The sequence below is a fragment of the Rhea pennata genome, chromosome 18, assembly GCF_028389875.1.
Source record: "Rhea pennata isolate bPtePen1 chromosome 18, bPtePen1.pri, whole genome shotgun sequence".
Taxonomy (NCBI): domain Eukaryota; kingdom Metazoa; phylum Chordata; class Aves; order Rheiformes; family Rheidae; genus Rhea; species Rhea pennata.
In genome coordinates, this window is record NC_084680.1 from 2,453,365 (window position 1) to 2,474,435 (window position 21,071).

General features: G+C 54.3%; 2 protein-coding genes across 4 annotated transcripts; one reads left to right on the forward strand and one right to left on the reverse strand.

Annotated features, from left to right (window-relative positions):
- Positions 1-879: 879 nt before the first annotated feature.
- C8G (complement C8 gamma chain) lies at positions 880-6,792 on the reverse strand. Of its 2 annotated transcripts, none has more exons than XM_062591144.1 (8): positions 6,732-6,792; positions 4,580-4,631; positions 4,002-4,138; positions 3,561-3,631; positions 3,037-3,144; positions 2,080-2,181; positions 1,731-1,769; positions 880-1,134 (listed from the first exon to the last, which is right to left on the reverse strand). In XM_062591144.1, the coding sequence occupies exons 3-8, from the start codon at positions 4,046-4,048 to the stop codon at positions 1,121-1,123; spliced, it is 381 nt and encodes a 126-aa protein (XP_062447128.1). In that variant the 5' UTR covers positions 4,049-4,138; positions 4,580-4,631; positions 6,732-6,792; the 3' UTR covers positions 880-1,120. The 2 variants fall into 2 exon arrangements, with proteins under 2 accessions (XP_062447128.1, XP_062447129.1); XM_062591145.1 differs by lacking the exon at positions 6,732-6,792 and adding an exon at positions 5,617-5,639.
- Positions 6,474-20,567, forward strand: FBXW5 (F-box and WD repeat domain containing 5). Of its 2 annotated transcripts, none has more exons than XM_062591135.1 (9): positions 6,474-6,500; positions 6,651-6,864; positions 9,429-9,586; positions 10,226-10,400; positions 11,306-11,454; positions 12,881-13,367; positions 16,341-16,488; positions 17,539-17,751; positions 18,434-20,567. In XM_062591135.1, exons 2-9 carry the CDS (start codon positions 6,672-6,674, stop codon positions 18,678-18,680), a joined length of 1,770 nt encoding a protein of 589 aa, XP_062447119.1. In that variant the 5' UTR covers positions 6,474-6,500; positions 6,651-6,671; the 3' UTR covers positions 18,681-20,567. The 2 variants fall into 2 exon arrangements, with proteins under 2 accessions (XP_062447119.1, XP_062447118.1); XM_062591134.1 differs by having other exon boundaries at positions 6,477-6,523.
- The last annotated feature ends 504 nt before the right edge of the window (positions 20,568-21,071 follow it).

Below are 21,071 nucleotides of genomic sequence, written 5' to 3' on the forward strand. Positions count from 1 at the left end.
TTGGGAAAGGGGTCTTGTGAGGGGCTGCAGCCCCATGCTTCACAGGATCCAGTCCCTAAATCCTGGTTGCATCCCTGCCTCCACGCCTCTCGTGGCCTCTGCAGAGAACTGGATGATTCCTACATGCAAGGGACTTCCTCTACTTTGCTCTTTAGCTGGGCTCTGCCTGGTGCAGGGCAGGATTTGGGAAGCCGTTGACGTATAGTGGTCTGACCCCAAGTGGTAGCAGCCCCTTGGAGAACACGATCTGCAAGGCTGAGGCAGGGAAATGGGGTGTTTCACTGTCCCAGAGGCCCTGGGGATGGGAAGCAGGACCACTGCCGGGCTAAGGTTTCCTCTTCCAGGATCTCCAAGGTGTGAGGGATCTCGTGGCTTGTCCTGGGAGAACAGCTGATCCAGAGTAGGTCCCCAGCAACTCCCCAACCTGTGAAGCCTGACAGCACCAAGCTCCATGCTTTCCCACAGGTTCAATGTTGACACCATGCTTTGCTGTCACTGAGCTCTGGGCACTTCCTCACCTATGAGCCAGAACAACTTGAATTATAGGACCTGAGAGTATATTAAGAAATGTCGTAATTCCTGCCTTGGCATCTCATGGTTTGGGTCAGGCTTGAGGACAGGAGGACAAGGTTGTGAGTAGGGGCTGCATGTCACCCAGCACCACAGGCAGGGGCTCCTGGCTGCATGTACCCTCAGTGGCACCAGGCACCTGCCCAGGGTGGGAACAGCAGGCCAGGGCTTGGTCCCCAAGCCAGGCCCAGAGGTAATACCAGCAAGCTTGTCCCCAGGTGAAAGCTGTACTGGCCTTTCTGAGGCAGAAGGCCTAGGGGCAGATCAAGGGGTGACACACCTGAGGCCAGGACCCTTTTCCAAGGTGTTTATTGGGATATCATTGGCAGCTGCAGGAGCAGCAGAGCAGAGAGCAGAGGGGTGACACAAAGCTGCAGGGAGACATGGCAAGGTGTCAGCACAGCTGGAGGACCTGGGAAGTCCTGTGGAGCAGGCAGAGGTATCTGACCAAAGCCTGGCCAGCCTTGGCTCTTGCATGGCTCTGTATCTGCAGGCAGTCAGATGGGATCAGGGCTGAGTTCTGGAGACCTCCCGGCAACGCCATCTGTATCTACACCTTCGTTTCTGGAAAGGAAAGAGGTGCTGAGGGGCTGGGGGACATACTAGAGCCTAATGGCCTGGCTGAAGACTCACCTCTGCCTCCCCAAGTTCCAATGATAAATGATGGAGCTGTCCCCGGGGATCCCAGCCTTCACCCCAGGGTGCCCCTGTCCCCAGGGATCCCAGAACAGACCAGCCCTCACCCCAAGAAACCCCAATACAGACTCCATTAAGCCCATATAGGGGCCAAATGGGGCTTTGCATTGCCAGGGTGCAGCTGATGGCTGCCCTGGGGGACATCTTGCCCCCTCCTAGCACTGCACAAGGACGTGGAGGGATTCCTGGGACAGTCCTTGCTCCTTGAGCCAGACCAGCATGCCCACACTCATTGGGCAGAACCACACAGCCATGGCGAGCTGTGGGGCCAGCCCAGCGTGCCCAGCCTGCAGCCAGTGCAGGGAGAACCACTGTAGCACACATCACCTTGCAGGCGCAGCCCAGCCCATGTGGGCAGCACCAGCCCCAAAGCTGGGCCCCAGACCCCAGGTGGGTCCATGTGGCCCAGCCTGAGCTTGGTGCACGGAGGAGGCTCAGTGTCTCGCTGGAGATCTGCAACTCACCGTCAAGGATGTGGAACTCATCCACAGAGTCGCAAAACCCTGCAATAGAGAGAGGCCGGGATGGTCACTCTGCCTGGGCACCTGGGACACCTTCACCTTGCACCCCAGGACCACTGCTAGGGCACAGCCCTGTCCTTTGCTGGGAGGGAAGCCACAGCATGGGGGCAGGTCCCATGTGTCTTCGCTCTCTCGTGATATGAGGCCACGAGCTGCTCAACCCGCTTTTGGACGTGCCTGCACTCCTCTCCCCATGTCAGAGGTGCCAGCACCAGAAACCCCAGTGCCAGATCCTCGAGCACAGCCCTCACCATGGACGCTCCGCGCTCCCAGGGGACCACACCCCATCTACCGTATATGGGGAAGTAGTAGGTCACATCTTCATTCAGGCCCACAGCCCTGACATGCTGCTCGAATTTGTCCACAACAGCATCACTGACCTGGCTGGCCCGTCCTGCAAGGGGAGGAAAACACATGCCATCAGTGGCCTTGGGGGACAGATAGGATGTCTGCCCCCATCAGAAAGCTCCCAGCTCTCCCGGCCCCCTGCAGCAGAGGCTCAGGGCCAAAGGGCTTTTCAGCTCAGAAAAGCCGGTTACAAAACCTTGCCACTATCACAGCAGTTTCTGCTGATTCTCAGGGGGAAAGCTGCAGTTTTTCAGGGTGAAATGACCTCTCATTTGACCGTGACATCAGCTGTGGGGAGGGACAGTGTGCAGCAAGCAGGCAAAGGTTGATATGCCACAAACCAGTAAGCAGAAACATCTCGATTCACCCAGTGGTATTTTCCTCCCTGTGACTGAGCTGCTCCCATAGGGACAGGATTTTCTCTGAGTCGACTCTTTCCATTCTCCTGCAGTATTTGAGGACAAAATTCTTCATCTGGTGACAAGGCCCTACTGAGCTTTTCCATGGACACATTTGCATCTGGGTCCTCCATAGACCTGGAGGGTTCAGCATTCTCTGAGTCCAACACCGGCCTGTCACTTCCAAATCACCCCAATCCTGCTTCCTCCAGTTTTCCAGCCAGTCATGACCCAGCTCAAATGTGCTGGATGTGACCCCACCAGCTTGCCTGTGCCAGACATGGTGCCACCAGCTCACATACGCCGGCTGGTGAACTGACGGCAGCAAGATGCCTGATGGGAAGGGGCACAACCCAGGCCTCTGGGCAGAATGTTTAGCCCCTCGCCCCAACCTTGCTCAGCAATACACCCAATTTGGAGCAGCTTTGCTGTGCATGGGGTCCAGACATCAACCAGCACCCATGCACCTCAGCTTCCAAAGCAGCCTCTCAGCATTGACTTACCGTAGAGCTTGACAGAGATGCTCTGGCCCTTCTGGTAATAGACGATGGCATAACTGCTGTAGTCCGTCTCCCCCACCACCACATCCACCTTGCTGCTGAAGCCACGGCCTAGGAAAGACAGCCACAGCATAGGGCAATGCTGCTTAGCTCCTAGGCATCGCCAGCATCCCTTCTTCGGCATGTGGTGGGACTGGCACCATCCAGGGGCCTTGGCTTTACCACAAGAGGGGCATACAAGGTGGTGAACATCAGGGCCAGAGCTCGCGCATCCTGCTCCCCTGTGGGGATGTCATTTCCGATCAGCAGGTACTAGCCCACCACTGGTTGGTGCTGCCCATGATGGCATTCAGCACTGAGCACTTTTGGAGCCCAGGACTGAGATACTGAGGGGAATATGGGGGGAGATATTGGGATATGGGGGAAGAAGACACCATAGGACACCTGACCTCCTGGTCAGGAGCAAGGCTTGGAGGCTTCGGATCTGCAGCCCTTATGCCACCCCAGGCCAACCTGGCATTCCTTACCCTTTAAGAGGAAACGTCCATGGGCCTTGGAAGGGAGGTAGTGTTGCTTGATTTCCCAGCATATCCCGTCCCTGTGTGGGGAGAAAAGGACTTTGTGCAAGCTGGAGAGGAGCTACCATGATGCCAGGTCACTGCTCTCCCTACTTGCCAGGGTGCATACAAGACATGTTTTCTCAGGACTTTGTTTTCTCCAAGGGAGAGATGCTGCTAAGGGTTATCTGAGAGCCTTGAGGGGCTACAGTGAGAGATATAGAGTCCAAAAACCTGGCAAGCCTGAGTGCTCACTGATCCCTCCTGTTTCCCTGCAGAGATCCCACCTCTGCTTTGCCACCAGAGGCTTATCATTTCCTTGGAGCCCATAGCTGGAGCACTGGCCCTGGTTTGACCCGCCTGCAGCATCCCTGTCCCTCCCTGGAGTTCTGGTGGGCCAGTGTCACTCACAGCTTCCTGAAGGTGCTGATGGCCAGACTCTGCCCTTCAACAGTCATCACCACTGCCGTCGCCTCCAGATGGTGGCTGTGCTCTGCCAGGTGGCTGCAGCGGGAGGCCACACCAACGAGGAACCACTTCCCTGCGAACTGCACGGCACAGGGCTGGTACCGGCTGCCAGGCTGCAGCCCCTGGACCACCACCACCCCAAGCCCACAGCTGCATGGCAGTAAGAGCCAGAAACCTCCCCGACTGACCCAGCATGGGGGCTGCCTGCAGGCCAGGGTGCTCCCCCAGCCATGGCCATGCCGAGCCATGCTGGCACAACCCTGTCTGGCCAAGGGTTGGATCCTGCTCCTGCCCCCCAGGAGAGGGGACAGGAACAGGCCCACCCAGGGCAGAGCAAGCACCAGATGCTGCCAGGCTCATCAAGATAGTGCCCGTTTCATTCCGGTGCCATTGCTGACACAGCCAGGAGGTGCCACAGGCTGAGCCCTGCTGGCCTGGCTAGGAGTGCCAGCTGTTATCAGTGAACAGAGAAACATATTTCCGTAACGCTTCCCCTTGTTTGTTATCCTGCCCGTGCCTACCTCCCCTTGGCATGCCCAAAGCTGCTGCTCACTGAGGGCCCTTGTTCAGGAGCTGGCAGGTGGGAGAGAGAAGGACAGATAAGAGGTGGCGAGGAGCCAAGAAAGCCATAGACTCAACCTGGCACAGGGACAGGCTGAAGCAGGACAGCTTCAGGGAGTGGCTCGGCAAAGACGTCCCCTCGAGACCTGACACTGCCAGCAAGGGTGAGAGCACCCTGAGAGGTCCTGGGCGTGCGGGTGAGCAAGCCTCAGCACCCCACACCACAGCCCAGGCCTGGCGGCCCACAGGACGCCCTACTCCCCCAGCAGACTCCTCATGCTCCTGGCTGCAGATGAGCACCTCGAGTCCCAGCACCTGGGACAGAAGTTGTGCCTGGTGCCTGGGGGGAGCTGTGAATTTCAAAGACAAAATCAAGAGCAATTGGACGGACCTTGACTTCGCCACAGCCCCAGGGCTGAGCAGCGCAAGTACTGCTGGCAGCTGTGGGAGTAGAGTATCCCAGGGGATGGCAGCCAGCCAGGGCCGGACTGCCTGCGGCGAGGATTTGGCCTTTGAAATCTGCCCCGTGCGTCACTTCTCTGGACACCTTGCAGACCACAGGGACAGGCACTTCTCAGGGTTCAAGCTGTGGGGCTGAGCTGCTCTGGACAGCTGAGGGCTGGGGGGACACGCTGACAGACCAAGTCTAGGGGGGTGTACTGTGAGAGTACACCCCCCAGAGACCCGGTCTGGGGAAGGCACTGGGGGCCAGATCTGGGGGGTGACATGCTCGCCAGGTCCTGAGGAGAGACATGCCTGGGAGTCAGGTCAGGGAAGCGCCTGCTGCTGGGCCAGGTAACAGGGGGGGCCACGCTGGGGTGCTGGGCTTGGGAGGGGGAAACAATGCAGCCCTCCGTGTCTCTGAGCTCTTGCCCCCCTCTCCCCCGTGCTGCTCCGAACTGAGCCGGCCCCCAGCTGCAGGCGCCCCCAAGACCAACTGCGGCCAGGACAGGCCGGGAGAGCGGCCGGCAGGCCCCGAAATGCCCCAGCCCCTCACCTGGGGCAGGCTGAGGCCCTGCTGAACGGTGACCTTCTCGATGGGACTCTGGGGAGGCGGGGGCCGCCTCCGCTTCTGCCCCTGCGACGCCGACAGGAGAAGGGCGAGGAAGAGCAGGGTGGCACGGGGGGCCATGGTGCCCGCTCAAGCCCGCAGCGGGGCCCGCGTCGCCCTGCCGCGCAGTGCTGGCCGTGCCCTGGCGGGACGCGGGGCCAGGGGCAGTGCGGCTGCTCTGACGGGAAGCGGCGGGGCCGGGCGCTGGGGCCGGAGGGCGCCGGGGTCACGGCAGTGGTGCGGTGTCGAGGGCCTGCCCAGGGGCCAGGCGGGGCAGGCGCTGGAGGGCCTGGGGCGTGGGGGCAGCGGGGGCGACACCTTGGCAGCCTTGGCCTGGTGGGGCAGGGCTGGGCCCGGGGCTGGGCCTGGGGGCCCGGGGGCGCTGGGCCTGCTGCTGCCAGCCCCGGCCCTGCCACGGGCCCTGGCGCCCCCGCGCCACCCACCGAGACGCCCCCACCCTGTGGAGGGCAGGGCTGGGCCGGGGGCGGGGCCTGCGTGGGGGCGTGGTCTGAAGGCGGGGCGTGGTCTGCGTGAAAGGGGCGTGGCCTGAGAGCGGAGGGGCGAGGTGGGGCGAGGCCGTCCTGCAGGGGCGCTAGAGAGCGGAGCGAGCGTGCCGCGCTCGGCTAGCAGCGCCTGGGGCGTCGAGGGTGGGCGAGGGGAGCGCTCTGGGCTCGATTTTTACCCCCTTGGGAAAGAAAGCCGCTTGGTGATTGGACGGGGGTGAGGGGGGGGGAAACCACCGAGAAGGCGGCTAGAGCGGCGCATAAAAGCCGGGGCGGAAGTGAGGCGTGAGGGAGGCCGGAAGCGGTGCGAGAGGGAGGCGGGGCAGGGTAGGGCGGCTGGAGCCGTGGAGGTGCTGAGCGGGGGGCGGCCTGAGGGCTCTGCTCGGGGCGGGCGGCGGAGAGCCCGGGCGGTGGGAGGCGGCGGCGGCGGCGGGACCCCCCGCGGCGGGGCCGGCCTTCACCCGCGTTTGCTTGCAGGCGCCGCGGCAGGATGACACGATGGAGGCCGGCGGCGGCCCCCTGCTCCCCGACAGCGTCCTGTACGAGATCTTCCTCTACCTGGACCACGTAGACGTGCTGGCGGCGGGGCTGGTGTGCCGGCAGTGGCACGCCGTGGCCCGCGACGAGTTCCTCTGGAAGGAGCTCTTCTACCGCTACTACCGGATCTCCCGCGAGGTGCCCCGGCACCCAGGTGCGGTACTGCTTGCTGCCGGCCCGGGGGGGGTCCCCGGCGGGGCTCTTTGCCCAGTGATGGCCCCGGTCGTGAGCCCAGAATGGGCGTGAGGGGAGGCCTCGTCTCCCCGTGCTGCCCGGCCTTCCATTTGTTGCTGGCGCTGGTGGTGGCGGAGCCGTTAATCATGTCTTATCAGCAGTCCACAGGCTTGGATGGTGTGAGAGAATCTGGGACTGCTCATGCCCTTCAGAAAGGTGGTGTCAAATGTTTGAAAACGCTTAGACTTTCCCTTCCTTTCACAGCAAGGTGAGGGTTTTTTCAGCCTCCTGCAGCAGGTTTCCTCTGGTAGCCACTTCACAGCGTGTCTGAGTGCTGCTGCTCTTAAAGAAGGTCCTGAAGGGATGCAGTGAGTTGCTTTGCCCTACTGTATTACAGCCCTGTTGGGTGCTGTGGTAATCACTGCTGGCTTTTCCTGATCAAGATTGGGACCTTTCAGCAAGCCTTCACCTTAGGCTCTATCACTTCCTTGTCCAGACTAGAAAGAGCTGGAAGTACACAGTCAGTCAAGTTTACATTTCCATATGGCGTAGGCAGTAGCTGTAGCCTGGCTCTGGAGGGTGAACATGCTGTCTGGAGAGGGAGGTGGGTGTGCAGAAACTTAATTGTACAGTGGGCAAATGCTAATAGCTGACCCACTTGCTAGGACAGGTCTGACTTGATCTTGGCATATGACTACACTAGGAAAATGACCTATTAACAGTCAGCATCAACTGTGAGCCTTGCATGGCTTTCTCCAGCTAAAGCTATCAACAGGCTCAGTGCTGGCGGTTGTACAATTGTAGATCTGCTCTCTGCTACTATTCTGGTCCTGTCTAAGAAGGTGACCTAATGCTGTCAAGCTCTGCTAAGACAGGCCTTGGGGATCTGTTCTTAGGAGCCCTTGTTGTCAAGGTCGGTCTTTCCTGGAGTCAGAAGTGCCTGTACCTAGCATGCTGAAGAGGTCCAGAAGGGCTATGTGCCCTCCTCTGCCGCAGAGGATATGCACGGTGCTGCCAAGGACAGTTTTGGTGGAGAGAAGTGTGGCTTCTTGTTCATGTGTTACAGTTGCTACAGAAGGATGAGGAGAACCTGCAAGGATGAAGTTGTGGAGTACACAGGTCTCCCTGCAGTAGGGAATACCAGTACAGGAGGGCTCTGAAGAAGATGAGATGTGGGTGTGATGATTTAGAATAATGCTTGATTTCTATTTGCACAGGCTCGATGAACTCTACAGGGCTGAAAAAGTTACCTCTAGTTTCTCCTTTGAGGCTCTCTGACCAGGCTGTGTTTATTCTTGCTCCCTGGCTTTTGTAAGCTGACAGCCCTGTTCCTTAATGTTAACTGTGAATGAGTAGTGAATGTGATTCAGTAATATATCTAGACACTTCTCAAGCTGTACTTCTCGAGCTGTGAAAATCATCCACAAGGTTCCTGGGGATGGGGGTGCCAACCAGTCCCAGGAAAAGATTGAAACATGAATTTGGGAAATCACCTGCCAGCTTCTTGGTGTGGGACAGGTCTTTGGTTTGGTTAATAGTATCCAGTGGGTCTTGCATGTAGAAGTGTTGGAGCTGCTAGGGCAGATGGGGTTTGTCCAGACTGCTGCCCTGTTTGATGGGCTGGGACTGAATGCCTCAGTGGGTGGTGAAGCCCCCTACCTAGTAAGCAATGTTGGGATGTCCTGGCAGCAAACTGCTCCCTGCAAGAGCAGGTGTCTCCTGGACTCCAGTGAGAGATTTCCAAAATATCATTCAGTCTTGTTCAGTGTAACTAGGAAAGCTGGCTATTATCCATATAAATGTCTAATCTTGTTTGGTTCTTCAGAATTTGCTGCTGCCAGAAGTCTGTAGGTTGCCTTATTGGGCACTTCATTAAAAAATCTGTTTGCTTATGTACTTATTGGCCTTTGGTATGACTTTCCTGGGTGTGCTCCAAGCTATTCTACTGCAAGATTCCTCTTCTGTCCTGACAAAATGCGTCCAGCTCCAGTTCTTCTCTCGTTTTCCTCTTCTGTTTCACAGAAATCTGTCTCAGTCTCATACCATTTCTGGCTCCCTCTTAATACTGTGTCTGAGACAGATAATCAGAACAGGGCCCAGTGGCCCAAGGAACAACTTTCCTTTCATCGTACAATGAATTTGTTTTCATTAGGCTGGGGTATGTCTGCAGTTCCAACTGCTGTTTTGTCCTGCAGAAAGTTTCCTTAGATAGCTAACAGCTATTATCTGGCAGCTGTGCCCTGGTAGGTTCTTGTGGTGGCTGTAAATGGTTTAGAAAAAAATGATGTGCTGAGGAATTGTGTTTACTGAAAGAAAGGGCTTTGTGTGGGGGAGTGGGGAAGCTACTGAGAATAAGTCTTAGGGCTTGCTAGCAAGGGCTGAAGCTGTAGGGACCTTGGCCACAGCAGAGCTCCCAGCATTGCTCACAGCAGTTGGGAAATTCCTTTTTTCAAAGCGCTTATCTGTGACTGCTGTGTTTAGTTCAGGTCTGTCTTTTTCCTCCTGCCTGGGTTCCTGTCCTATGTTCTTGCTCATGTGTTACAGCTGCCATTTCCTGGTATGATGAGTTCCAGAGGCTCTATGACACCATCCCTTGTGTTGAAGTGCAGGCTCTGAAGGAGCACAATGATCAGGTTTTGCATCTCAGCTTCTCCCACTCTGGCTGCTTGTTTGCGTCATGCTCCAAAGACTGTACTGTCAAGGTAAGGTGGTAGTCCACCCCACGCAACTCTCTCTACTTTGTAGTAGGGCTCAGCCAGGAGAGCACACCTTACGCTTTAAGAAGCCTGTGGAGAGGAGAGGTTTTGACCAGGTGTACCTAGACTTGCATCTATTCCTGCAGATGCTGAGCTGTCCTCAAAGCCATAGAACTAATGAGACTTGCAGATGTAGCCTTGAGGATTGTGGGTTCCAGCTCTAGCACGTCTGAAGGTGGCAGAGGTGCCTGCCTGGCTCTGAGTGCTTCCTAGCTGCAAATCAGTCCTGCGTTGAGCTGTGGATATAATGGGGACCATGGGGATAATGGTCTACTGCAGAAGTTGTCTTGCATGAATAGTTATCTTGGGAGAAATGTCTCCTGACATACTGAAAATACAGCTGTAGCAGTAACACTTGCTACTTGACTCACTGTTGAAGAAGCAATTCTGCATTCAGTTATTCTCCAAAACTGTTGGCCATTTTTCATGAAGGGAATTAACAGGGAAATCAGAACTTGGAGGCAATTAGCTAGGCAGTTTTTATTATTATTATTATTATTTCCCTCCCCTGGTGAGTACTGGCAGGACAGGTAAAGCAGAACAACTGTCAGGCTTCCTAATAGCTTCATAACTGTCTGTCTTCAGATCTGGAGCAATGAGTTGGACATCTCCCTGCAGCACAGCTCCAATATGAGGCCGTACAACTGGAGCTACACGCAGTTCTCCCAGTTTAACTCGGACGACTCCCTCCTCCTGGTATCGGGTGTCTTTGTGGGGCCTCACAACTCCTCGTCAGGAGAGATTGCTGTAATCAGTATGGGTAATTATTGCCCTTACCTCTGTTGGGGCTTCCTGGTGCCAGGGTTTGCTTCCTGTCCTTGCTATTAGCGTGTGCTGGGGCTTTGACCTCTGCTTGTCCTGCCTTTTGGCACTTCTGCAAAGGGATCTTTATCTCACCATGCCATAGGGTAAACTTTCTGGATAAAGTTAGTTATCTGTGTTCAGGTCATCATGTCATCACCTAGAAGAGTAGTAGTCTGGCATTAATGTTGTCACTTAACTTCAGTTCTAAGTGAAAGTCTGGGCAAGGCAGGAGTTGCCCATATTACCTGTTGTCTTGAAGCCACCATTTCTGACCCACACCAGTACTTGCTGTTCCCACCCTGAGGTCCCATATGGCTTTGAGGTGCAACCATCCTGGCCTGCTCTGGCTTTTGTGCTCTAGTCCTATGAACCCCACTAAGCCCAGCTGAGTTATCTTCTGCTGTGTCTGTGCTGCACTGTGCCAAAATTAGGGAGTGTTGCTACATGCATAACTGCATCATTTAAAAAGGTCCTAAGCCACAATGGTGGGAGGCTGGGAGCGTGCTAAGGAGTCTTGTACCTTAGGCCTGTTCTTGTCCTCGAGGTGTCTGCTTTGGGCCATGTTTGGAGAGATGACATGAGGCTAGATGGCTCTCTGGTTTGACATCATATGGCTGCCCTTATATTTTGTGCATGCTCTCCTCCCAGATACTTATAAAAAAAGAGGAATTATCTATGTCCATAGCAGTGACTGGAAGCTGGCCAGTCAGTATCTGCTCAGCTTCCGCTAAAGGCACTGCATCAGTGCCTCTTCTGCTGTTAGCCAGGACTTGAATCTGCTTCCCATGTCTACTGCTACTGTTTCTCCGGAGCCCTTGTAAGGAGCCATCACCTCATGCTTGTGTTTCCCATCCCTTCCAGAGAACTTTACACTACTTTCTAGAGTGAGGAATAAACCCTATGATGTGTTTGGCTGCTGGCTGAATGAAACCAACTTGATTTCTGGCAATCTCCATCGGATTGGGCGTATAACCTCCTGTTCTGTGCTGTGGCTGAACAATGCTTTCCAGGTGAGGTGCCTTTGTTCTGACTTCACAGGCAATACAGCTTCCTGCTGGCTCTTGTGGGAGGAAAAACTGCTGAGGAGGTGTGAGAGGGAGATATGACTGAGTTGCCTTGTCTTCTCAGTTGGTTTCATCTGGCTTGCCCTCAGGATCTTCAGCTGGAGGCCACTCTTGCATGAGGTCTCTCTGCACTTAGTGTTGTGGTACCCGTTGCAATAGTCTCTGCCTCACCTTCCAGCTCTGTACCCTCTGCTTCCATTATCTCCTGCCCCATTAATAAGGATAAGAACTGGAGTGTAGTACCCTAGTGCTTGTCTTGCTGAAGGGGGAAGTGGAGGGAGCGCAGCAGGATTGCTAAACTCCTTCAGTTCACAAAGCTGGATCTGGGAAGGCTGTATGCTGGCATGTACCCGAGCATGTTCCCAATTTCCCTGTTGGCAGCCATGTGTGCTGTTCACTGGTATTGGAGGGGAGTGGGAGGCTGAGCTTAGTCCTGCCTGCCGTTTGCTGAGACTTGCAGGCCAGGTGCTGTCTGCTGTGCTGTGATGAGACCTGGAGGTCAGTGTGCATCAGTCAGACTATCTGTTGCTTGTTCATTCTCTGCTGCTTGTGCACTGCCTTCTGGATTCTGGCATGTTCCTCTTCCATGTCTTGCCTCTGTCACAAAATGTCACAGCTGCTCATCCTGTTTTTTTTTCTTTGACTCAAAGCTTTGGTGCTGACCCTAGATTAAATCCTCTGTAGCTGTGTTGCATTGCAGTAACCCTTCCAATAACCACATGCTTGTGCTGCACTGACACTACAGCATTAGTAGTGTCTCTATCCCCAAGAGGCAAGGAAAGGCCTTGCCCAATTTGACATAGCTGTTGAAGTGTGCCTGCATACAGCCAAAACTCTGTGCTAGAAGAGACCTGCTGCTTGGGACTGGGCACTGAGAACTCAGCTGATCCTGAGTACATGCAGGGGTACATGCAAACTCCAAGAGTACTGCAATCCTTTCTTGGTTTCTTGGATGCCAGAAGCGTGGCACTTCATACTGCACCTATGTTTATCACAGAGGCCTGTTCCTGAAATTCCTGTCATGCGACAGGCTGTGCCAGCTAATGACCTTGGGCAGGGAGGTGGGAGCTAGGCTGCCTGGCCTCTGTGCTTCCAGCTCAGCTGTTGTCTGCCTGCATAAACCCAGTCCTTGGCTTTCTGTCTCGGCACTCCCACCTCCAAGGAGCATAATGAAGCTAGCCACCTCTTGGACCGGTTCTCAAGATTTGCAGTGCTTTGAGCTCCCCAGATAGCAGTGCTAAGAGGAGTTGGGTGCTTGACTGGAGTCCCCTGGGTGGGTTTAAGGTTATGGTGAGTGCCTCTTAGAGCAGAGGCTATAGGATCAACATGCCTCCAGTGAGGTGGTTCCTGCTTACCTCTCTTTTGCTTCCAGGGTATAGAATCTGAGAATGTGAATGTAGTCAAGAGACTGTTTAAAATCCAGAACCTGAATGCCAGCACTATCCGGACTGTGATGGTGGCTGACTGCAGCCGGTATGATTCCCCAGACCTGCTCCTGGACTATGAGGAGCAGCTAGCTGCTTCTTCTACCTCCACCTGCCCGGTCTTTGATCTTGGCAGTGACAGTGAGGATGAAGAGGCCAAGCCCAAGCAGACTCCAGAGCCAGCAGGACAGGAATTGCCAGATGATGGGGATGTGACAGCGGAGGATGGGCTACAGCAGTTCTTTGACGATATCATGGAGGGCCACGTGAGGCCTGCTGTGACTGAGACCGAGCTAGAGACAAAGGTGGCTGAGCTATTCATACGCAGCAGAACTAAACCGCCCGAGCTGAACTTGCTCCCCACGGACAGCAACAGCAAGACAAAATACTTGATCTTTACCACGGGATGCCTCACCTATTCTCCACATCAGATAGGTAAGGTTGTAATCTGAGCTCCAGGGCATACCAGCTTCCCTGGGGGCACGGGCTGAGAGTACCTGCAACTACACTCTGACTTTCAGTCTGGAAAAGCTTACTGCTTATGTGTGTATTGAATGAGCTGCAGTTTTGCTCAGGCTGCTGGACTTGATGCAGGAGGCTTTTTAGGTGCCTGTGGTACCTGGAGTGGGTTCTACCCATCAACCATTTGTTTCAAGGCTTTTTGGTTTCTGCCAGGCTTGACCCTCAGCCAGATGGAAAACTCATGATAAGGGATAAGCAGAAGATTGAGAATGAGCTCCTGACTTCACAACATCAGCCATGAGTTGCGCACAAGCGAGTGGATGTGAAGGACAGTGGTTGCCCTGACAGGGGCTTGTGGGAGGGTCTCAGTCCTGTTTTATTTGTGGAGAGGGCTTCCCAGCAAGACTGGTTTGAGCGACTTAGAGTTGTGTGTTGCTTGCTTGGCGTTCCTCGGCTCTGGGACAGAGCCTTGCATGCCTTTGCGGTCGGCTCTGAGGGGAGTACTGCCAAGCTGCCTCCCTCGCTGCCTAGTGTTTAATAACACATCATGTGGCCTTTAGGTCTCAGTGGAACACCTGAGCAGCTAAAAGCTAAAACACTGGTTTGTTACTGAAAGGGTTTCACTGTAGGCGATTAGATGCTTCAGCAAACATCTCCATGGCGAGAGTGTGATTCCAGGCAGCCTGCTGGCTCTCAGCCTCTGCTTGCTCAGCAGGGTACAAGGGTCTGCAGTCGTAGCACTAGCTAAGCAATAGTGCTGTGGGTAACCTTTTTCTGGGTTAGGACTTTCCCTTGTTATTCATGGCTCTGTTGTTGGGCCACTGGGATTAGAAGAACCTGACATTATGTGGTGAAATAACGTGGTGATGAACAGGTAATCTGTCTAGCTGCTTCTCAAAGCCCCCAAGAGCTAGTTTAGAAGCTCAGTGGAAGGGACTAGGCAGATCAGTAAAATGTGAGGAGGGAAGGAGAGCTGCTTCCGGGCAAGAAGACTTCTTGTAAAGCTGGGCAGTTTTAGTTCCTCTTGCTGCTTGTGCTATTACAGCCTCTCTTCCTGGCTACAGGTGCTCTCACCCCTTCTGTACCAGTACAGCTGAATAAGACAGGATAGATTTCTAGGTTGTCTACAGCTTTGGAAACAGCCTTTCCCAGCAAAGAGTTGCTTTGTCTCTACCCACTTAAGATAGGAATGCAACCTGGACTGAGTGTAGCTTTGATGTTCCCTTGCTCCCTTCCACGACTGGGTCCACAGACAGGCGTGACAGGCACCAGCCAGCTCCCTGGCCTTGGCCCGCCTTTGAAAGCACAGCAGCATGGTGGGTGGTCTGCTGTGGTTCAGTCCTGGGAGCAGCGTGCATTTTGATCCGCCTGGCTGAACAAATGCTGCGTTACGTGCTGGGACCTGCAGTATGTAAAGGCAAAGTGGGGTGTTAAGGTAGCTGCTGCCTTTGGACTCTTCTGACTTCCAGCAGTGCCTCCCTTGGCCATGGGTTTTGGTGCCTCTGAACTCCAGTGACTCCCTGGCCTGGAGCCAGCACCCGCAGCAGAGACTGCCTGTTCTGAGAGATGAACCCTGGCTCGGCTCCTCTCCCAGCCATGAGTCACTGCAAAAGGCTTTGTTTGCCCATAGGTTAGTGTGTTCAACCAGCCTTTGTGTATCTTCTCTCTGCCCCTGAGGAACTGGTACTTGAAAGAGCTTGCTGTTGTACTTCTCTCACCAGTCTGCTGGGCTAGAGTTGCTGGTGGGAGCCCTGCTGCTGGTGTGGCCAGGCCTGCTTCTGGGCAGTAGCTCAGTCTCGCCTGATCTGCGACTCACAAGCATCTCCTGCAGGCATTTCCTGTAAGCTTCTCTTTGCCTTGTGCTAACTGTAGGTCTGAGTCATGGGCAAATGCTGTCTGCTCGGCTGGTGTCTGCATGCAGAGATCATGTAGCTATTTAAAACTGGGATTTTAGGTGCTGTCCGAATGAGGAAAAGATGCTGCTGAGCCTTAGCAGTTGGGTTGGAAAAAGCAAAGATTTCTATCCTGAAGTCCTTCATGCACCTACGTTCAGCTGCAGTGATTTGGTGAATGGCCTTGAGTTGAGGTGCAATGGGGTATTACTCCTACCTCCTTTGGCTGCCAGAGAGGGCCAAAACTGAGGGTGTTCAGCAGTGATTCTCTCAGAAGGGTGATGGGCTTTATTCCAGTTTCTCATGGACATGCTGAGAAGGTAAAGACCACAAGTGCCCAAGAATTGCTGAGGCTTTTAGTTATCCAGGGAGCTCTCATACATTGGGATCTCTGTAGCTGGAAGGGGAAAAGGACTTGACTCATTGCACGTTTTTCCCTTAGTCTGGAAGTTCAAAAGCTGTAAACCACTTGAGTCTGGTTTTGGCTCAAGCCCCTGTTATTGGAATTCGCCAGGGCTGACCTCCACCTGAGCTTGATGGCAAGCAGTGGGGAAAGCCTGCTGCAACCAGCATGTTTCCTGGGCTTTCTCTAGGCTGGTTATTAGAGGAAATGGATCCGGCCCAAGAACTCATTTCGGGGAAAAACCTTTCCACAGCTAGTGTGTCTCCTGGAGCCAGCAGAGCTCCCTTGCAGTTCACAGAAGCTCTACAGCCTCACAGGAGACTTGGACCCAGGCTTGGAACTAGGCGTGGCTGTGCCAGACAGGGTGGCAGCAGGGTGGTGAGTGTCTTGCTGGCTGGGGTTGAATGTGCCAAAGCATAATTTACGTGCATGTTCCTGGCCAAAAGCACCCCTAGCAAGAGCTTGAAAGAAGCTAGCAGGGATAGGAGCCATGTCCCAGACCCTTTCTCAGTTCTTGGCCAGAAGTGAGTCAGTTCTCCTTTCTTAGCAGCACTAAGGAAAGCTCTTCTCCGAAGCTTGGGGACTTCATCAAACCTGTTGTGTGCTAGCAACAACCTGCAGAATGGGCTGACTTTGCTTTCTGTCCCCAAGGGATTAAAAGGATCCTGCCTCATCAGATGACAACTGCTGGGCCAGTGCTTGGAGAGGAGAGGCGTTCAGATGAGTTCTTTGACTCCTTGGATCACGTCATTGACATCCATGGGCACATCATTGGCATGGGCCTCTCACCTGACCACAGGTGAGTGTGATGAAAGGGAGGCATGTAGGGTGGGTGCTCCCTTGTGGCTTTAGTCAGTGTGAGGTGTGCATGGCACAGTCAAGGGTGGCAGTTGTTTAGGGAGTCTGTGGGATGAACAGGAGAAGAAACAACTTCCTCTGTGGAAGACCTGTCTGCTTTAGAGTTGGGATGAGGTACTCCACTTTAGGGTAGATTGCCCTGCTTTTTCTGGCTGTACAAAGTAGCTGCAACACTCAGAGCAGCTGGAGTATCTTACTCAAATGCCTGTAGGCTCGGATTATCTCCAGGGACTGATTTGCATATGCATATGGCAGAGAGGACCCTGGGCACTCATCCTGGATGCTAGCAGTGAACTTCACCTTCTGGAAAAGGCACCCTGTGCCCTGCAAGAGCACTTGGCCCTGCTGCACATAACCCAGTCCTGAGGGAGGTGTTGCAGGTTGCGGAAGTGCTGCTAATGGAGGGAGGTCTCAGTGCTGGTGGTACACTGGCCTAGAGGACAGAGCAAGGAGTCTGCTCAGGCAGTTGCTGTCCATCCACATCCTATTTCTAACCTAATGCTGAAGATGTGTAGCTCTAGTGTCTCCCCAGATCTCAGCAGGAGAACTTTCTTCCTTCTGCTCAGCTGAGCCTGTTTGGGTTAGGAATCAGCAGGGAGCTTTGTAAGACTGAAGGAACTTTGTAGGAGTGAAGGAGCTGCCCACAGCAATGAGCCTTGTCCCTGAGGCAGACTGGTCAGATGCTCTGCAGCCACCATGCTTGGAGTTGGTTTTTAATGAGACCAGAGAGGTTCGTCCTAGCCTCTGGGGCCCATAGTCCCAATTGTGGTGGCCCTTTTCTTCCCAAAGAGGACAGGAAGTGGTTCTGCAGCAGTTCAGAACGTGCTCCTGTATTGCGGACTGGATTTTTAGTTAGCAGAGCTGCAGGCTTGTTCATTTGCCACCCTGCCAGGCTGGCCAGTGGGAAAGGCTCTTACAGCTGGGATTCTGACTCTTCTGAGCATGTGGCAAGGTGCTGGGGTAACTCTTCTGCTCCCCTCCCTTCCTCAAGGTACCTGTACGTGAACAGCCGGGCCTGGCCGCGGGACTGTGTGATCTCGGACCCGATGCAGCCGCCTCCCATTGCCGAGGAGATCGATCTGCACGTGTTTGACCTGAAGACAATGAAGGAGGTGAAAAGAGCCCTCCGTGCGCATCGGGCCTACACTCCCAACGAGGAGTGCTTCTTCATCTTTCTGGATGTCAGCAGGGACTTCGTAGCGAGGTACGTAAGGACGAGGGCAGGCAGGAGCCTAGCCCCAAGTCCAGTATGGCAGGGAGGGCCCGGGGTCTGGCACCATGGGGCTGGCTTGTGCAAGCAGGGCTAGTCGGCTTGCAGGAAGCTCCTGTGTGATGTGAGCAGAGCAAGAAACTGGAGATCTGTAAAGAGCAGAATGACTGAATCACCAGGTGTTGATGGGGTGTGTTAATGAAGGCTGTCTGCTGTGGTGCTGTTGTGAAATCAAAGTGGAAGGAGGAAACACTGGGGTTTGGCAGTGGGTGGCAAATGACCTTCTTGGGGGCTGCAGGCAGCAAGCGCTGGTAGAGTGAGTTGAAGGGATCTCTTAAAACAGCCTTGCTGCTGTAATGAACAGGGCGGTTCATGCTGCAGCACTTGCTGGCAAACCTAGCTGTGATTTCAAGCCGACAACCTGCCTGCCCACATGTCCCAGGTTCCTTTTCAAAGGCTTTTCTTGCTGCTGTGAGGCCTTATTTTGGGCTCTACTACTGGGAACCCAGTCTGTGGCAGAGTCTGGATCCCAGAAGGAATTTGCCCAGGCTGCAGGACTGGAGGCTAGGGCCAGGTTGGAGGCAACCCCTGCCTGTACAGAAAGGAGGAGGTTGGGAGAGGCAGGTTAAACGCGACTGCCTGGGTAATGTCCTTACTGGTATCTTGTCTGATGCAGTGGGGCAGAAGATCGCCATGGCTACATCTGGGACCGGCACTACAACATCTGCCTGGCCAAACTGCAACACGATAATGTGGTCAACTCGGTAGCATTCAGCCCAGTTGAGCAAGAGCTGCTCCTAACAGCCAGTGACGATGCTACCATCAAGGTGTGGCGCTCTCCTCGCACAGTGCGAATCCAGCAGACCAGGAAGCCCAGGCCTAGAAAACTGCTCTTCTCTTGGCTCATGAACCAGAAAAGCTGAACCCAGGTACACCTGCTCCTGCAGCTTCCTCACTCCAGCCACTTCCTCTGGAGCTTGCAGAGCTTTGAGCCCTGCGCAGTGGAGACGAGCTCTGGGCACATGAATCCCATCAGCAGAGTCAGGAGGGACCTCAGCAGTGGGAATTGCTTCCTCCTCGGAGCATCTCTTTCAAAGACAGCGCGTAAGAGCCAAGGGCCTGTTCCTGGGTCTGACTGGGCAGCAGCCTGAGCTGGTCACTGCAGGGCAGCCTCCCCACAGCTTCTCACAAATGCTGCTACTTGGTCACAGCTCTCTCCAGGTGAGATTTGGTCTCTTGAGAACAGACTGAGGCCTGTCTCCAGCCTTCGTACCATGTGAGCCTGGGACATGGCTGACCTTGCTGAGAGCTACTGGCTGCAGAGCACTTGGCGAAAGCAGTGGTATAATGCTGTACTGCCTTACTGCAGGACTTTTTTTTTTTTTTTTTTTTAATATGGTAGTTTTATTAATGTTTGTTTGTCCCAGACCTCCGCGGGCAGTTCATCTAGCTGCTGGGTGTGCTGAGTGCCTCCTCCCACACGGTGTTTGGGCCCTGAGGAGCAGTAAGGATTGGAGGGCTGAATGGGCCATTGCAGTGAAAGGGCAGCCAGGGAGACAGCGCTGGGGCTGCTGCTGGACAGCCTGCCTTGCATCTCAACTTGGCATTTAGCGCAGCCCTCTGGGACACAGCCAGCTGCTATGTTGATGCCTTCATTAGCAACTAAGTACTGATACCACCAGTTCCCAAATCCGAGTTTTTGGTGAGCTGGTGGTAACATGGTGCTGGCTTTGCCTGTCTTCCTCTGCTAAGAAGCACTTAAATAAGCTATGGCATTGGTAACTTATATTTATTCCAGGGGATCTGCTGCCCCTTCCTAAAGGGACAGCTCTGAGGATGGCTGGTGGGTCTTATGGTCACCTCCCTCCCTTGCTACTCAAATTGTGGCACTTTAGGTTCTCTTGGCATGTTCTCTGTGAGTAGGTGTGGGCACCCATAGGTGCCTGCAGGTATTCACCCATAGGTGGAGACACACAGCACTCCTCCACCTGAAGTGACAGTTGAATAAGCTTCCTCCTACCTGGGTTCACTTGCCTTGGAGTGGGAGGGTCAGCTCCTCTTGGGGACCCCTCTGAATGCAGGAGCTGGCTCTCTTTAAGCTATTATGAACCCAGTGTTGTTTACTCTGTATCTGTCCCTGAAGATCTCCTCTTTCCAGCAGGTAGCCAAATGTGAGAGTCTAAAATTAAGCTCCTAATCTTGACTTGGCCTAGATGGCTGAGAACTGGTCCCAGAGCCACCGCTGGCCGGCAGTGACCCCAGGAGCTGGGCTTCAGGCCTGCGTTTGGAAGGGAGCCTAGGCTGAAACACAGCCTGGAGGAGGAACTCTGGGAATCCCGAGTCCGCTGGGAGCACTGCGGGGCAGCTGTCTGTGCCACTCGCAGTGGCAGGGTTGCAAACAGACTTTATGGAGGCAGCAGATACTGTCTTGATGTGCACTGATGGCTTCAACAGCTCCTGAGGTCCTTGACAAGGGTGTTTGTATCCTTTTTCTGTCCCACTTCCTTCCCCTGCCCCCACAGGTGCCCATGGCTTTATCTAAAACCCTTGTACTCAGGTTTTTCTGTCTCTGTATGACTTCCAGAAAAAGAGGGAGTCCTTTTCTGGGTGTGTGCACAAGGTCTAAATCCAGTTATGTATACAGTTACACAGAGTAACTCAGTCTCTACCTTCTTCTACTTTCCCCCAGAGCTTGTGAAATCTTCTTCTCACTTTGCTCTGTGTAGAAGTGAGCAAGGCACTGAGGGTTTATGTTTGTACTAAGTTTTGCTCTTCACAATGGCATTGAATAAATATTCTGCTCAAGCATCTCTGCAATGTAAGTTTGTTTTTCTTTTTAAGAAGCACTCTTTTTCTACTGAAGTGAAACTAAAGCCACAGTTGTAATACTGATTTGTCTACAGGTATTGCCTGACCTGTTGCATTGCAGGTAGCAAGCTGATAAAAAAATGCCAGGAAAAAGGCAGATAATTACCCAGCTCCTCTTTGGCCTTGGGAGAAGAAGGAGGGGGAGCAGAGTACATTGCTATTGCCAGGCAGCGATGTCCTTGAGGAAAACAGCTCTGTACTTTCTGGAGTGTAGTGCAGCCCTTCCTTGAGACAAGGGGGAGAGTTACGGGCTCAGGGGTGGTCTGGGACCAGAGCAGTATTTCCCTGGTGTCCTGCAGCCTCCTGCCGCTCAACTTGGAGCATCAGGTAGCAGTGAGCAGTTCTCTCTTTCCCTGGTCCCTGGCATGGACTGGCCTTTTCCAGTACCGCTGAAAGCTGTCAGCTGGCCCAAACACCACTCTATCCTGCCTCTTCCAGCAGCTATA

Bases quoted from the DNA above. Each gene is read 5' to 3' on its own strand.
- C8G (XM_062591144.1), bottom strand. From the start codon at position 4,048: ATGACTGTTGAAGGGCAGAGTCTGGCCATCAGCACCTTCAGGAAGCT. The intron at 3,145-3,560 runs GTAAGGAATGCC...TGTCTTTCCTAG, and splicing joins TGGACGTTTCCTCTTAAAGG to GCCGTGGCTTCAGCAGCAAG. The intron at 2,182-3,036 runs GTAAGTCAATGC...CTCCCCTTGCAG, and splicing joins CATCTCTGTCAAGCTCTACG to GACGGGCCAGCCAGGTCAGT.
- FBXW5 (XM_062591135.1), top strand. From the start codon at position 6,672: ATGGAGGCCGGCGGCGGCCCCCTGCTCCCCGACAGCGTCCTGTACGAG. The intron at 9,587-10,225 runs GTAAGGTGGTAG...GTCTGTCTTCAG, and splicing joins CCAAAGACTGTACTGTCAAG to ATCTGGAGCAATGAGTTGGA. The intron at 17,752-18,433 runs GTACGTAAGGAC...TGTCTGATGCAG, and splicing joins AGCAGGGACTTCGTAGCGAG to TGGGGCAGAAGATCGCCATG.